Below are 16,673 nucleotides of genomic sequence, written 5' to 3' on the forward strand. Positions count from 1 at the left end.
CGAATTAAACCAAACCAAAACCGTGGCCTAGGGCCCCAAGTCCCTTCTATTTTGTACTTGTAATTGACGTAAATTGACAATTCCAATTTTTTCTATGCTTACTATGGTCTACAAATTACCAAATACACATAGAAGTAGAAGTAGAATCGTTTCTGTATAATTTTGTAAGAAGCCAAAATACTACAAAAATGGTAGACAAAGACGAACGGCCAAGTGAGACGAGGCGGTGTCCTGAGCCTGAATCCGACACGAAAATAAGGAGACAAGCTGGGTGAGCTATCACCTATCAGCCTGGCCTAACCCTATGCCTTCTTTAGTACTTGGCTTTGGCTGCAAGCACACACATTTGATCTGGATATGGTCCTGAGCCGGTTAAAAAACAAATGCTACTCCATATTACATTGAACAGGGAAATACTTGAATCAGCTAACCATATTACATTGAAGTGTCCAAAGTGTTGTTGATTTGTCCAATTTTTATCTGAGTACAATACATACCACTAATTATTAAGGAGAAATGCACATGAAGCGCCTGTTAGAGAACCAATTATTTGAGGTACTGCTGTGTGATGAAAACAAACCTAACTGGAAATATAACCAGAATCACTTTTGGAATTCAAGGACAGTGAAGAAATAGTCAATGTGTACCGCTCTGAAATGTGGAAAACCAGCAGAGTTACCAAGCTGTCGGTACTCTTCCTCCATCCTGTGCCTTCCTTTGGCCCCATAGATTGTCATGACGAAGATGTCACCGGAAAGAAGAGCTCGTGTTCGATGACTGTCATCTGACGTTTCAGGCAACACAGGCTCACAAGCTATCAACTTCCCTCCTGCTGGAAGGGAATCATAACAGTTTTTCATGATCAGCTTGATTTCATCGTCAGTCCATGTTGTTAATACCCACTGCATTGAATAAGCTTACTAGTTATCACACAGCAGAAGAAAGGAAGAGGAGAAAATAGTACTGGACGAGCTATGTTACTTAGACACAGGTACAGGTACAAATCCAAGCGTTAAACTTAAACTTGCCAAGGTTCAAAACTTTAGACATGGAGATCCTGTCCTAGAATTGGATGAGTGCAGTGACACTGTATTCATGAAACATGTTATTAGTGTTGAATTTCTCAAAACAAACCCATGTCCGAGCATACATTGCACAACTGTCCCTTTGATCTTCCATTATTTCTATAATTTTACATAACTGAGGTGTTGGGGAGAAAATCGAAGTGTTCAGTATGAATTTCATATCCTTGTTGAGTGTTCAAGTGCCCGACACGATCACTTTATAAGATTATGAAACACTCAAACATAGTACAAATTTCAAAACTTAAAGTTTCATAATTTCCAGGCACTGGAATATATAAAGAGGAAGTTTTTGTTATTATTACAATAATTCGAGACTCAACTTATGATATCATCTTGTAGTGGAATTAGGATTATGAAGTGCATTCCGATTTCTGGTGCATCATCTCCTGAAAAGAGGTTGTGCTAACACCAAAAACAAGGATCGTATTATCGTATACATTCAGAGATTGCGAACTAAATCTACATATCCCTGAACCATTGCAAATGCATTATTCCAATTTCCAAGCATGCTCAAAATGGGATTTTGTTTCAATAGAGATTAAAACTCTAGTTCCCAGCCATATTGGCTAGGCCGTCTTGGATATTTATGGGGTGCTGCTCTATGATGGAAATTGGACATTTTCTTTCTCCTTAATGAGAGAAAAGGATCACAATTTTTCATAAAGAATAGAGAGAATCAATATTAATTGATGGATTGATTTATTATTGATAATTATGAAAAGTATTGATGACAATACTAAAGCTAAAGATATGGAAGGTTGAATTTTTGGTGAAAGAGATTGAGGAATATGATGGGGATAACGTGAATTGTGGAGTTCGGAGATGAATATGTGGAGTGTTTGTCGTTTATACAAAGCATGATATTATTCAAATTGGGCCCTTTCAAACAAAACCAATTTTTTTTTACTGGGCCCCCTGTGGGGAGGGGCTCTTTGCACACCCGCAGCTACGGCCTTGCATATGGGGTGTGTGGCAATTAGATTCTTGGAGCAAAAAGAGTGTTGGACCATTTTTAGAGTTTTGACTAGTCAAAAACTCTAAAAGAGGTGTTTGGTAAGTAGAGTTTTAGAGAGAGTTTTGGAATGAAAACTTTCAAAATGAAAAAGCTTCTAATATGAGCTTTTTCTTTAGAGGATTAGGTACAAATATGTTCAATGACTTTTTTTGCTTCTAATAATACTGCTCCACATTGTATTAGAATGTCTATAAATTCCTATAAAAAAAAAGAATGTCTATAAATGTTTTTATTCAAACAAATGACAATAAGATTTTAGCAATCAGTTAATTGTTACCAAATACATTTATATAACAAAGTTGTCAAATCTGCTGAACAAAAAGATAAAACTCTAACAACAAACTCTAAACTCTAATAACTAAACTCTAAACTTTATTTGTCAAACAGGTAATTACCAAGCAAGTTGAAGAAAAATATATTGATGGCTTTTCAGATAACAGGAATGTATTTGATGAAGCATTGGATGTGAGAATTTTTCAATAAAGAACAGTCAAACATGTGAATCATCGCTCACATTTCCACCTTTTCTTCTATACAGATTTTGTCATCTCAAGAAGTCACTACTTCGACCATCAAAACAAGCAACAAGGATAAGATATTAAAAAGGACTAATTCAAGTTTCAACCAAATCTGATACCATGTGATTCATCCCATGTGGGTTTATTTTCATTCCATTGTTAACTCTAGCTTGTAAGATAATGGGGAGTAAAGGAAAGATTTTCAAGGATACCAAAATAATAATCCCTCCGTGTCCGAAAGTTCTTCCTATTTTGACCAATTTCCTCTTATTAGAAGATTTCAGATATGAACAACAAAAGAAAAACGGAAGGATTACTTCTATATTAGTCGTTATAATTGTTTAAATCTTGGCTTCCTCAATTTTATCAAGTGACCTTCAAAACTCTCAAATTAAACCAATTAGTTAATATAATTGATTTTGCTAGACAAAATGGGCTTTCATTTACGTTATTTTACAGCCTAGGGGGTTTTGCTCAAACTATGATTGTACCAAGGTGCTAAGGGTGTATGGTCAATAAAACTAAACCTGCGAAAGGGGTAAAACCTCCCATTTTTTTAACGAAAACTCTTAGGTGATCATGAAAATTATGATCGTAAAATATGTGGCGTCACAAACATTGTGAGCCAAATTGTTGTTGCGTGACTAATGTCTAAATTTATCAAGATTAAGTTTCGTAATTTTTAATTGCAAATACAAATATACAATGCTAAAAAAAATTATCACTTCTGAAAATTGGCAATAATTATTTGGAAAATTTAATAATCCAACTTTTAAGCGATCTTTTTAATATAGTCAAGTTATTTTTGAATAATCCAACCTTATGCTGATATCTTTTCATAATGGTCCCTAATGACTTCTGACCTAAATTTCAAGTAAATAATTATTTGATGAAATTTTTTTCACTGAGTTTCCATGACAGAGGAGAGATGAGTGAATGCAAGTGAAAAATGAATTTGCTAGATGAGATCACAGAGGAGAGAGGGTGGTTGGACAATTTAAGGGAGGTTACTTTCATGATCTCACATTGGAAGGAATAGTTAATCATGGTTATAAAATTCTAAATTTGGTAGTGCTTTTTAAAGTTTTTCCGTTTATAAGGCAGTTTTATAAAAATAAACGTGATATAAGATAGTTTTTTGAAAAAAAAAGTATCTTTAAAAGATAGTGATTGACAATTTTTCCTTTTTTACATTCCTATGGTAAACCAAACAACTCTTAAATAATAGAGGTTACTATACAATGTAGTTATTTGACAAAATAAAACAAACTTTAATTGCTTCCCCGCAATTAATACAATACGACCTTTGGATAATTTTTTAATACTCCAAACTTTACACTACTTTTTCCTAAATTACGTGAACCTGACTCAAAACCTGCAAAACAGATAAAAAAAAACTAAAAAATAAAATCTCTTTCTCTGTCCTCCCCTACCCACCATCCAATACTCCCCAACCTCGAAAACCACCCTCCTCTCAATCTCCCCCCCCCCAAAAAAAAAAAAACAACCCTCCTTCCCTGCCTTACCTTGGAAACCTAGTCACCCTCACAATAATCCCCTTGATCACCTCAACTATCACAATGACAACAATGTCCGATGGAAGTATGCAACCCTAATCCTAAATCACTCAGACCACCATTATTCATTATTTTAAACAAAGATCATCCAACTTTCTTTTTAACTTTCTGTTTCTAAAAATGACATCCCACAATCTTTTCACACATATCTTCTTAATCATGAACAACAAAAAACATCATCCCAACTAATTTTTCCTCTTTCTCTTAGTTTTTGAGCCCACTCAACTACTTTTCTTTCTCTTACTCTTTACTTTCTATTTATTTGAAGTGTAAAAATGAAAAATATTTCATATAATATAAGCAAAATTAGAAAAAAACAGTAAATAGTTGAAAAAAATTGTCCAAAATATAGCAAAATGGGTCTCTATTTACAAAGAAAGGTAAAATAGAGCCATTGTTTTTTTTTTTTCACTTTGTATTTTTTAAAATAAAATCATTGGAAATTTTACAACAATTACTATATTTTAAAACCCAGTCAGAAAGTGACACTTGGCATCATTCATCCCACAATCTTATTCATCATTTCACTCACCCCATACAAAATTTTCATCCCAATCAACTCATGATGATCTTATTTTCATTCATTGTTAAAGAGATTTTTTTAAGATTACATGCTTGATCTTATTTCTTGATCATTGATAAGGGTGCTCTCAATCTCCATCAAAATCAAAATCAAAATCAAAATCAAAACTGATCAAGATCAACTATGTACGACAATTTAAAGAACAAGAGATCGAGTATTTTAAGACTCACTTAAAGTACGAGAAAAACCTTAAAGTTCAGGAAGCCACCCCTTAGAAATTCACTGAGTCTATCTGTAGAGCTAAGGATATTTGAGTTGTTCTCGACTATGGAGGCGAGTCTGAGCTTGGCCCTAATGACAGTAATGCGACTGTTGTAGGGTGAGGGAGAAACGCACGTAAACACCAGAGGGGAAGGAAGAGAGAAAAAAAGTGTTTTTTGTTTTTTTTTTTAGTTCAAAAACAACTAATTAAAAAGTGACATATCTTGGTATACTTGTTTATCATGTTACATTCGATTTTGTTCTATTCTAAGAGAAGGTGATATAAAGTTTATATTATTAAAAAATAATTCAAAGATCATATTATTTTCGAGAGAATCGGAGCACAAATAGCAAATGGAGGCGATTATTAGTACCTTCATGAAGATTGCATCACCACAAGGAATGGATTTGAACATGTCACCGCCCACATGGGTCACACCTAAAAGCAATAGTAATCACTTCTTTCATTCCAAAAAAGTAAATATCACCTCACATAGCAATAATAATGATGAAAAAGAAAAATGAAGAAAGAACAATAGACTATCACTTCTTTTCTTTTGTCTTTTCTGATGAAACGAAATAGACTATATTTGTCTTTTTACCCCTTGTCTAAGGCTATGTTTAGTTCACTTGAAATTTTTTGATCTGAACTTATTTGATTTGATCTGAACTTATTTTTTCTGATCTGATCTGATCTGAACTGATCTGATTACAAGATCTTATCTTTTAGATTTTTCTCAATATATAAGAAAAAATATAGTCATGTGGGGTTTTGTTTGATTCGTCTCAATGAGTACTTTATTAATATTCAATTATTATAATTTTTACTAATATGTATTGAAAGATAATTAATAGTAATAATGATTTTTAAATATAAGCATGGTCTGAACTTATTTTTTCTGATCTGAACTGATTAGATCTGAAATAAGCAAAAATAAAGTGAACTGAACATAGTCTAAATCAGAATTGCGACCTCTTCTATTATAGTACCTTTCTTTATTGGTACCGACAAGGATATTCAATCACCCATAGCAAAAAGGTATATTTTGCTGTAACCTGCAGGCATACTTAACCACATGGAATGTATTCTACATCCACATAATTGTCTCAGCAAACGTTAGAGAATCAAACACAAATGTGTTCGAGTTTGGCTAGGCTGGTTCATTTTTACTTATTAAATGAGTTTTGATTGAACATGTTCGCAAACACTTTTGTAGCTCTATGTCTCACAAACTTATACTCTAAATTTTAGTCATTAAATAATTAGCTATTTCCATTTTCATAATTTAATGCCAAAGTCGTTACTCTTTTCATTGATTACTTCCTCTATTTCCTATTATTTGCCGTATTAAGGAGAACTTACTTTTTTGAAATGTTTAGTTGGATAGAGTTGATAAAAGAAAAAAAATTGACACGACAAAGTGAGGTGAATATAAGAGTAAAATAGTGAACTCTCGTAATAAAATATAGTGATTGTTTCTTTAGTGTTTAGAGCTATGCATCCTAGTATGTATCAAGCTAAGCTTAGCCTAGCAACACGAATTGTACTTTCAACTTGAAGATTGGGGATTCAATTTCTGATAAGGGCACTTTGGAAGACGAGATTCCTCTAACCTTCGTACCTCCCACTCCCAAAAAATCTAGCCCATTAATCTTGGTTGGATAGATTTGCGACAGGTTTCAATTTAATAGTGCTTTTTATCTTACCTACATAGTATTTCAAGTAATTCAAGGTATACGGTGTACCTCATACCTTTTGTACTAAACGTAATTTCTAGATACAAGTACCTTAATTTATAAAAGATTACTTCCAATTAAGTACACTTCCAATTAAGTACAAAAATGAAAGATGGTATGCATATAAGACCGGAACCTTATATAAATTAACTTGGTCATCCAGTTACATAGACAAGTGCCACTAAGAGTGGCCGGAACTAAAAAAGTTGTGAGATACAGATTTTTATCATTAGACCAAATAATTCTCAACAATTTGTTAATAATTTTTTGTTCTTTTTTTGCTCGTAAGGAGAATTCTATTGCAAAAAAAGGGGATTAGGGATATTCTGGACTTCTTATAGCTTATTAGGGTTGATAATTAAACCCTCAACACAAGAGTAGGAGTTAGGGTTGATGATTAAACCCTCAACACAAGAGTAGGAGGGTCCAATAACTACTATTTCAATATTGGTCTTCAATAATACTTGATGATCCTTGCACAACGGAGAGTATAGCTTTATAGTATATTGACATATACTCCATTTTCTTTTTTACCATTTTCTACTTTGGGACATTCGTTAGAAATTATCATACATTAGAAATTTGTTATCTTCAAGTTATTTTCAAAAAAGTCTAGAAAAACCTAGAAAAAATCCAGTTTATATACACTGGAGGTGATCATGGGCCCGACTGGATTTTGGCAAAAAAAAGTCGTCCATTTGGCCAAGGCCTCCGGCCAGGGCAGGGCAAGTCTTGGGCACGCTATTTTGGGCCGTATCAAGAGGGATTTTTAGGTAGGGCCAAAATTTAGCCTAATTTTTCTGTTATTTTGATCAGAATTCGAGTCGGACCTAAAACATGGGCGAAAATATCTTGTCCAAAAATCCACCTATTTTCGGGCCGAACCCATGTTGATCACCGTTAATATATACACCTTTATTTTGTGATTAAATGAGTTGGGAATACATAGCTCTATGTACCTACCCGAAATCATATAATTTAAGCATTTTATAATTTTTGAATTTTAGGAATTGAGGTTGGGTGGTGAACTTTCTCATCTTCTCCAGTAAAGTCTATGATTCAATTACCTCAACCATTTATTTGAGATTTAGGGGGTCGGAGAATATGGTTGTAATGGACCTCTGGGTGGAAGTCCTATGCAAGTATGCAACTATGCAAGGACAAATCGCAAAGGATTTTTTCTTAATAACTTTTGAATTTCAATTCATTTTGCTTTATTTTAACTTTTCATCTCATTTCAGTTTCTTTCCAAATATACTCATTTAATTACGATCGTGAAATAAATTAGCGCCTAATTATTTAAGGTTCCTAAGGTATGTTATCAAACATAACAAAAATGTAAAATCAGTTAAGATATTCACCTTTATGTTTTTTTTTTTTTCATGTAACGGTATGTAGAACTTTTATACTACTGCATCCCAATTAAATTGTCCACATACTCACATCACTGACATGACTAAAATTAAACTGAACAGTTAGTTACCTAGTTTTGACTCATAACTAATTTCAATCAAATCGAATCTCAATTATCCAAAACTGCACACTATCATTCTTAAAAATCAAATGATTTGATACCTGGGATTTGAGGAGCTTGAGCAACAACTTCAGGAAGATCAAAATTAATCCCTTCTTTAATCCCCCCATATTTACTCATAATCATCTTCAAACAATCACCAGCACTACCACCCACATCCACCAACTTCACCACCCCATCAAACCCATCATAACCACCTTCCACCACCGCCTTCATAAATGGCACCGACACCCCGGCCATCGCCCGTTGCATCAGCCCATTCATCTCTTCATTCTTCCCATAGTAATCATACGCCGGCTCCCCATTAGCCACCTCAAACGGTGTCTTCGACGTTGGCCCCACCACCGCACGGTCCACCTGCAGCCACGCCCGCACCAGCGCCTCCTGGTGGTGTTGCAGCACATACTCCCCGTGCGACGACCCTCCGCCGTCGTCGCCACCGCCGCCGCCACCGCCTCCGGCAACCAAAGTCCGGCCGACCTCCGTGAGAGAATACCGCCGGAAAATATCTCCGTCGAGAGGTGGGTGTTCGGAGAAGACACCGTAGGTGGAGAGGAGGCGGAGGAGGCGAGCGAGATTATCGGCATCCGCTTCGGGGTTGTTAGGGAGGATGAGAGAGATGATTGCGGCGGCGGTGAGAGGTGTGTTGGCCCCACAAGACCAGATTGCGGCGGGGACTTTAAGGCGGACGACGGCGTTTAAAGCCATTGGGACACTTATCATGTTGGCGAGTTCCATGATTGCTAGCCTTGCTTTATTTCTCGTCTCCGATGTTTCGTCTACCTCCACCGATTGTGGTGTACCTAAAGTGGGTTTTTCCGGCGACATTTTCTCTCTCCTCAGTCCTCAGTGTAGGCTCTGAAATTAAGGATAGAGTGAGTGAAATTTTGGCACAGAGAAAATGATGGTAAATGGATCCCTTTTATACTCCCACCACAGTTTGTTTTTATAAGATGCACGGGTTCTTTTAGTAACCGAGTACAATAGTGACTAGTGAGTACTTGGGTCATTACTCATTAGTGGGAGTGGCATAACTGCACAAGTGAACTGTGAAAGTGATGATTATTAAATTAGCATGTCATGGCCTCATGGTTATTGGTCCCGGGTTAGTGCGTGTCTGGCAAGGCAGTCTTGTAAATGGACGACACAGTTTGTTAGTTGTTGGGATAACTAATGAAGTCATATCGAACTCGAGTTTCATTTAAAATGTTGACGAATACAATTGAGCTACTCAAAACTCGACTCGCAATCAACTATTATCAAAACCAAAATGAAAAAGGCTAACATATTATCTACCTTAGAGGTGAAAATGACACGAGATAAATTACAAGCTACTCAAAATTACTCGTCTAAGCTCGACTCAAATTAATAGCGAGTCTAATAAACTCTTCCTTGAAAGTCATTCATATTTATAATCATCTCTTAACATATCTCAAATTTCAATACAAATATTTAACCCCCTCGATTAATGGCATCACTTCTTATCCGACTTGCATGTGGTTGTACACCACACCGGTAAATGATTTTTTAATGATATTTGATAGAAATGAAACCACTGATAAGGGACCGGTAAGTGGTCCAAAACTTAGACAGATCTTGGCATGACTTTTTTACATATTCATTGCTGGCTAGTGTTTCCATTGCAAACGTTTCTCAATGGTGAATCAAAGGGAAAGGTGAGTAGAGACAATTGGAAACTTTTTTGACTAAGGATAAGTGATAAAAGGTGTAACCGTGTGTCCGTGTAGATATCATTTACATCTTGTTACAGGGTAAAGCAAGCTTCAGAGAAATCTCAAAACATGCTTTTCTTTCTCCCCCTTCTTTGGAACTGGGGATACAAATGTATTATTAAGGCTTAACTACTACACAATCAAAATGCGTACAAGAATCTTATAACTATTAGCAATTTATTACCCAGTTCGTGCGCTGTAATATCACTGCTTCAGCAGCCAGTACTGAAATTACTCTGCTTTGCAGCAGTGACTGAGAATTTGGAGCTACTAACTCTGTCCTAGAGGCTTGGACAGTGGACACAGAGGCAGAACATCACTTCTATCCCGAGTTGTAGAACAATTATACTCCTCCTTTAGTCCCTTAACATGAATCGAACATCCCATCTGATGAAGAGCATCCAAGTCAACAGGTTTAATAAGCAAATTAGTACAGAAGCAGCTCAACTTGTACGGATATTTTAGCAAAAGCAGGAAAACGGAAAGGAAAAAAGGGAAGGGAGAGGGGAAGGAGAGAACCATGGTGGCACACCATAGTTTCAAAACGTGAGGAGGTGCCAACAGTCCATGCAATTCATGAAATAGCATGTAGAGCTAGCTAGACAATATACATTAACCAGCAAATAAAATATCGTTACAGATGTGCAAATGAAATAAGATTTTAATATATTTAGTGAAACTTGCTGGGATGGAAACAGTCATATAAGCAAAATAGTAATTGGGTTAAGAATTGATGCTTTTCAGCTGCTCAGTTGCCAAGAAAATATGAACTTCCTTGAGCATTTTATGAATCCAGACTAGGGATAAGCGGGCAATCAAAACGAATCTGATGACACAAGAGTAATACCAGCAAGGAACTAAGAAGAAAATCAGGAAACTGGCACCTACAAATCATGTAGCAAATTGAGGTTCTCTTGCACGTTCTGATAGTTTCATGTACAAACCCTGCAACAAATCCAAATATTTTAGTTTAGTCCCGATACAAATGTGTTAAAAGTGTAAGCAGAAAATAGATGGGTCTGATGAAGTGAGGCCTCAAACTACCGAAAAACAAAGTTGACTTAAATGGTCAGATGTCATGAGCTCTTTTAGAGATGTAAATGAGGCTTATCGTCAATAATTCAGTGTGGCAATAAACAGACAATAAGACAACAACACTGCAGCTTTCAATGTGTCAGAAATGGCAAAGGACAACAAACTACTGCTTTTTTCTTTTCTGCTTTTTGCTCATCACAAGCAAACAAGACCAGTTTTAAGGTACGTATGAATATTAAATAGCATTCCACAGTTAGTTATATAAATTACACCTATCAGGCATTCGCAGACAACAAAGAGCATGATGCTTTTAGGTGCACTGTTAGTCTGTTTATCAGGACACGATACTTGAGCAGTATATTGACTATTATTAATGGAGTTTGAAAGATCTAAGCGGATTTAAATAGCTTTAATTGATAAGATGACACCGACTTAGCAATGTTTCAGATGCTTTAACCTGAGGAGTATGGTGGACATAGATGCATATTAGTGCCTTTCAACTCAATAATACTGAAATGTACCAAGGAACTGAAATTTGTATTGTGTTTATGCTCACCAATCCAAGTCAGGCAAGGGTACAACGGCAAAATCGTCGGAAACATAAAGATAGAAGGTCATGCATGAAATAGGTCTTTTTAAAATGACCAGTGCCACCTTCATAAATTTCCTCAGGGACTTTCTAAGATGAAATAACAAGCATTCTTGCATAAAGATTCCAGCATGCAAGAGTATCGGCAGAAAAGAATTACATTTGTCGTATGAATAGTTGCTCCAGTAGTCATAGTAATATCCTGATCTGGGACCAACTCAAAATCCATATTCTGAAGAAGGATTGCAAGAGCTACAATTGCTTCCAATAAAGCAAACTGGTCTCCTACACACTTACGAGGCCCTCCACTAAATGGTATATACCTGCAAAGAAAGTATTAAATGGAACGGGGGAAGATCATATGTGATTTGCCAAATATCGTCACTCATTGGTAACTACCAAGGGGTACTTTACATGGAATATGCTATACTCTGTTGAAGAAAATTTGCATAAGTTAAAGCCACAGGAAAATTTTAGCAAGATACATGCCTGTAATCAGTATTTGATTCATTAGGAACTGGACTCTCCAAATCAAACCTTTCTGGAATAAACTCTTCAGCCCTTTCCCACACCTTTTCAGATTCAACACATCAAAACAAACCGATTAGCAAGAACTATTGGTTGCTAAATACTTCATGCAACCTGGTACATAAAAAAATAATTAGCACAAAAGAAACTTAAATTTTTAACATTATCACATTACCACTGCATTATTCTGAAGCATAACGGATATAAATGACCACAAAAGAACAGCAGTCAATAACTCAATATTCAAACAGCATACTAAATGCTGATCAAAATATTCAAGCTTTTACAAGCATCTCTCATAAAATTATATAAAACAAAAAATGAAGCATCAACTTAGTTCATCTTTTTATGGGTGTGAAAGTGCATAAATAAAAACAATACGAAGATTAGCTCAATCAAACATCAGATGTATCAATTCACACAAGTTAGAGCTTCTCATGCATGCAACACAGCTCGAGACTTCAAAAACCAATTGAACTGGCCAAAACTTGGAACCAAAAAGACTCAATAAGTTACATTCTCTGCATCAACTGAATCCAGTATTTTTGAGAAGATTTCCTCACAGAAACCATTAGCAACAAATTCAAAGAAAATCAGTACATCAAGTCTGTATATTCTGGATCGAACAGAAAGAGTCACTGCTCAGCATCAAACAAGTAGGATGAATAAATCTAGCGCTTGCTTGAATAAAGACTAAGCACTGACCACAAAAATTAGATGATCTAATTACCTGGGAAGAATGATGGATATTATATACTGATATCATAATATCTTGACCAGGATTGACCTTGTAATCTCCAGGAAGTGTGTCGGCAATTTGAGCTCTTCTCAGTAAAACCTTAACCAACAGCAATGTAGAGAAATCTTAAAGTGATCCATGCAAGTAATAGGAAAGTTTTCATATGCATGAACAATATAGAGGACCTACTGGAGGATGGGGATACAGACGCATCGACTCTGCAATGCAACGTGTCACATATTTGAGTTCTTTAGTGTCTTCATATGAAGGAAGCCTTCCCTGTAGAATTCTGTCAACTTCGTCCTTCGCTTTTGACAAAGAAGAAGGATTCTGGAAAAAAAATGTTCTTAATAGACCCATTAACCAAGTGCTCCCAATAAGAAAAACAATCCTAGATCTGTCCTAAAATTATCAGATGCAATACCTTACTAAGAAGATACACTGTCCACGTTAACACAGAACCAGTAGTTTCATGCCCAGCAACTAGCATTGACAAGAGGTCATCACGCAATTGTTTGCTTGAGACCTGCAATTATGTATTTTATAGATAAAACTTGAGAAAGACAGGAAGAAATAAATTAATAACTGAAGCAATCTAGCACCCACATGCGATATGAATCAATAACGAATCATCCAAGAAACTAAAAAGTACTTAATGTTTACACCACATATGCATTTAAGTTATCTTCCCCTATTATCTTCATACTGTCACACACTCGGATATAATCTTCAGCATGAACAGATACAATCCAAGAATCTTATCAGTAGAGGAGAAAAAAGGCAAAGCAAAGAGGCGAGGAATAATCTATTATTGGCATACAAGGTATACCATATGGACTCAAAAAAAAACAAGTAAAACATACCCATGTATGAAAGAATGTAACTTGGATACTCAAAGGCAAGTTATAAACAAAAGAAGGGGGGAAATAGAAGAAGTATCTTTCGTAGTTAGTTTGTGGCTTGTCAGAGAAAGTATCCAGATTGCAGACGTTAAAGAAAGAGCATCACTTAACAGGCGTATAACTTTGTAGTGGATTTTGTCTCCTGAAAAACTGAATAATATAAGAACTCTAAAACGATATCCCCACATGGAAACTGTACAAATGAAATTCAGACACTTTACTGATATATAAAGACTCCAAGCACCAACAATTGACTGAGATTAAGTGGATAATTCTTGATGCATATAATATTTCAACAATAAAACTTTGAAAAAACCTTAAAGGAGATGCAGTTATATTTTTCCTTACTGATGCCATACTTGTAAAGTTGATTAGCATGGGCCATGGGGTGCCAATTTGTGGAAGTAGTTAACTAAAAGAAGTAAGATTTAGAAGTTCCTATAAACATCCTATAGTCACAGAGTACATAATTTAAGTCAAAAGGTGACATTTGAGATATGATGACCTAATGTGCAATAAGAAAGGACACCTATACACCCTACAAACTTATGTTAATGGGTTTCGTTGCTCCTCTACAGTCTTAAGTTCTTTGAATTTCAATATCAATAGTACACAATACAAAGGCAACGACATATAGAAAATAGGACCTTAGAAGTTTGGTAATGTAAACATCAACAAACCTCCTCCCTGCTAGCCAGCAAGAAACGTAGTATACTTGGATCTGCATCATTGACATATTCTTCATTATCTATCATTTCACCTTCAGCTTCCACAATCTCTTTACATTTTGCAATAAGTTGTTCAACAGTTTCTCTGATGATCTCAACTGCTTTCTCGGCTTTTATTTGTCTCGGAATAACTTTACACAAGGCGTTAATCTGTTAGGAAAAAGAAAAGAACAGTGGCGGTCAGTATCTAGGACAATGGTGTAGAAAGACGAGTTGCATAAGCAAGTACTTACCTTCCAATAAGGTAAGATATCAGTGGAACGAGCCTCTGCCTCTTTCAGTGCAGTGTAAACAGCATCGATTACAGGAGTATCAGTGGTAAGCGCATCAAAGTTGTAATTGAACAATGATAGGCCAATGACATCAAGTGTAAGTTGTGAAAAAACAGCTTCCATGTTCACAGCAGTACCGTTGGCTGCACTGGCTTTCAGCTTCTCCACCATCCTTTCAGTACATTTGCAAAATACCCTTTCAACTATTACAGAGAGATACTTCTTGTGGAGTGATGGAACAACAGCCCTGCGCCTCGCCTATCAAAAATTAGACTTCTATGCTCACAGGGCCCATATTGAAATTTTCTTCAACCAGTTTACCAATATGACATGAATTCATGTTAGTTCTTACTTACCTTAAAATGTCTCATTCAGCAGCCTTTAAAATGCAAGCAGAAATTTAAACGTTGTTTATCTTAATTCTCATTCCTGACAATAAAGCTAAGTTGAGCATGTTTGTAGTAAAGGACACGTACAATCAAAACAATACCATTAAAGTAGCTTATATAATTTAAACCAATAGCTAATAGCCATCCCAGGAAAATTAACAAAGCAGGCTCAAGGTTTACTATGAATGAGAAGCTCATTACTACTCACACGTAGTATGAATCTTGTTTCATCACTCATAGTTTCAAAATTAACAATTTAGACATAATTCGCACCAATTAGTTAATTTTTAAAGCTATTTGTCCTACCATAATGCTTGAAATATCCCATGTAAATTAATTTTTAAAGCTATTTCTCCTACCAATTATGTTTTGTGTGCATCAAACCCAGGATGTTTTGGCCTAATGGTTAAGATTAAGGTGTTGTGAACAATATATCACAGCTTCAAATCCTCCCTCTCCCTCTTCTTTGTACTTTATACTGCCTTCGTGGCTCATATGGATAAAAGAATATTTTGTGTGCATCAACGCACTATTCAACAACTAAACAAATTATTAAATGAGACGGTCATATGAGACCGTCTTAATAAGGGGTCACTTTTTGTTTACGCTAAAAGAGTAAGAATGATGGAAATTATACCGTCCACAGAGGGCCTTCAGCAATTGCGAAACCAGAACCAAAGAGAAACTCAGAAACTTCAGCAACAAGACCCTTAGCATACTTGGTACCATAATTCCTCAAAACATACTTAGCAATGGCAGGGTCACTAACAATCACAAAATTGCGGGGCCCAGCAGCCAAACGATAAATGGGTCCATATGCATTCATCCATTTAAAAAGGGGAAGAAAAAGGGCCCCACCAAGAAGCTCTGACACATCTTCAAGCTTAGCACTTGCAATGGGTATACCCGAATCATCTTGGTTGAAGGTTAGAGTCCGAGTTAGTGAAGTCAGCCAATCTGGGCTAACCCATGACTTGAATTTTGGGTTTTTTGGGGGTTTTGGGTTGGGTGGTGGTTGTGGTTGTGGTTGAGAAAGGGAGAATTTTATGGGGTGTGAGTGTGAACGAGTTGGGTTGGGTTTGGGGAGGAGAGAGAAAGGTGTGAAGGAGAAAGAGGATGACATTGAATTGAAATGAGGATGTGGAGGTTTGCCAAACGGACCTTTAGAAGTTTTGGATTAAATTGGCGGGTTTACAACTTCAATGTATATGTAGCCATAGAACTAGAGAAGTCCACCAATGAATGGTTTCAATATTTCGCTTGTATGGAGTAATCAACTAGACTTGTGACTCGTATCATACACGGGTGAGGTAGAGCAACTTTACTATTAACATCAAGATAACCGATTAGGAGTAATATTTCTTTCCGAGTCTCTATCCCCTATTTATGAGTCCTTTTAAGTGCATATTGAATTTTCATTTCCAACTCACTAATGTACACCCTTATTCAATAAATCACGAGCCTTGAGGAGAATCTAATTGTCTGGTGATACATCGAAGGGATCGCCA

At 36.0% G+C, this 16,673-nt stretch overlaps 2 protein-coding genes across 5 annotated transcripts; both read right to left on the reverse strand.

Annotated features, from left to right (window-relative positions):
* Positions 1-372: 372 nt before the first annotated feature.
* LOC104898582 (nicotinate N-methyltransferase 1) lies at positions 373-9,247 on the reverse strand. Of its 2 annotated transcripts, none has more exons than XM_010685677.4 (3): positions 8,292-9,225; positions 5,354-5,418; positions 373-902 (listed from the first exon to the last, which is right to left on the reverse strand). In XM_010685677.4, the coding sequence occupies exons 1-3, from the start codon at positions 9,076-9,078 to the stop codon at positions 603-605; spliced, it is 1,152 nt and encodes a 383-aa protein (XP_010683979.2). In that variant the 5' UTR covers positions 9,079-9,225; the 3' UTR covers positions 373-602. The 2 variants fall into 2 exon arrangements, with proteins under 2 accessions (XP_010683979.2, XP_048503674.1); XM_048647717.2 differs by lacking the exon at positions 373-902 and adding an exon at positions 971-1,487 and having other exon boundaries at positions 8,292-9,247.
* A 720-nt stretch (positions 9,248-9,967) lies between these two features.
* On the reverse strand, positions 9,968-16,360 carry LOC104898583 (carotene epsilon-monooxygenase, chloroplastic). 3 transcript variants are annotated; one of them, XM_010685680.4, is made up of 10 exons: positions 15,803-16,360; positions 14,738-15,034; positions 14,457-14,654; positions 13,299-13,400; positions 13,064-13,204; positions 12,866-12,973; positions 12,097-12,179; positions 11,768-11,930; positions 10,868-10,928; positions 9,968-10,370 (listed from the first exon to the last, which is right to left on the reverse strand). In XM_010685680.4, exons 1-9 carry the CDS (start codon positions 16,286-16,288, stop codon positions 10,875-10,877), a joined length of 1,632 nt encoding a protein of 543 aa, XP_010683982.2. In that variant the 5' UTR covers positions 16,289-16,360; the 3' UTR covers positions 9,968-10,370; positions 10,868-10,874. The 3 variants fall into 3 exon arrangements, with proteins under 3 accessions (XP_010683982.2, XP_010683981.2, XP_010683980.2); XM_010685679.4 differs by having other exon boundaries at positions 10,831-10,928; XM_010685678.4 differs by having other exon boundaries at positions 10,872-10,928; positions 15,803-16,359.
* Positions 16,361-16,673: the final 313 nt, after the last annotated feature.

This window comes from Beta vulgaris, chromosome 7, assembly GCF_026745355.1.
Source record: "Beta vulgaris subsp. vulgaris cultivar EL10 chromosome 7, EL10.2, whole genome shotgun sequence".
NCBI classification, from domain to species: domain Eukaryota; kingdom Viridiplantae; phylum Streptophyta; class Magnoliopsida; order Caryophyllales; family Amaranthaceae; genus Beta; species Beta vulgaris.

Coding starts and splice junctions, on each gene's coding strand:
- LOC104898583 (XM_010685680.4), bottom strand. CDS start 16,288: ATGTCATCCTCTTTCTCCTTCACACCTTTCTCTCTCCTCCCCAAACCC. Junction 15,035..15,802: donor CTGAAGGCCCTCTGTGGACG/GTATAATTTCCA, acceptor AATTTTTGATAG/GCGAGGCGCAGGGCTGTTGT. Junction 13,401..14,456: donor TGCTGGCTAGCAGGGAGGAG/GTTTGTTGATGT, acceptor ACATAATTGCAG/GTCTCAAGCAAACAATTGCG.
- LOC104898582 (XM_010685677.4), bottom strand. CDS start 9,078: ATGTCGCCGGAAAAACCCACTTTAGGTACACCACAATCGGTGGAGGTA. Junction 5,419..8,291: donor TCAAGCTCCTCAAATCCCAG/GTATCAAATCAT, acceptor TATTGCTTTTAG/GTGTGACCCATGTGGGCGGT. Junction 903..5,353: donor GTGATGCAATCTTCATGAAG/GTACTAATAATC, acceptor TATTCAATGCAG/TGGGTATTAACAACATGGAC.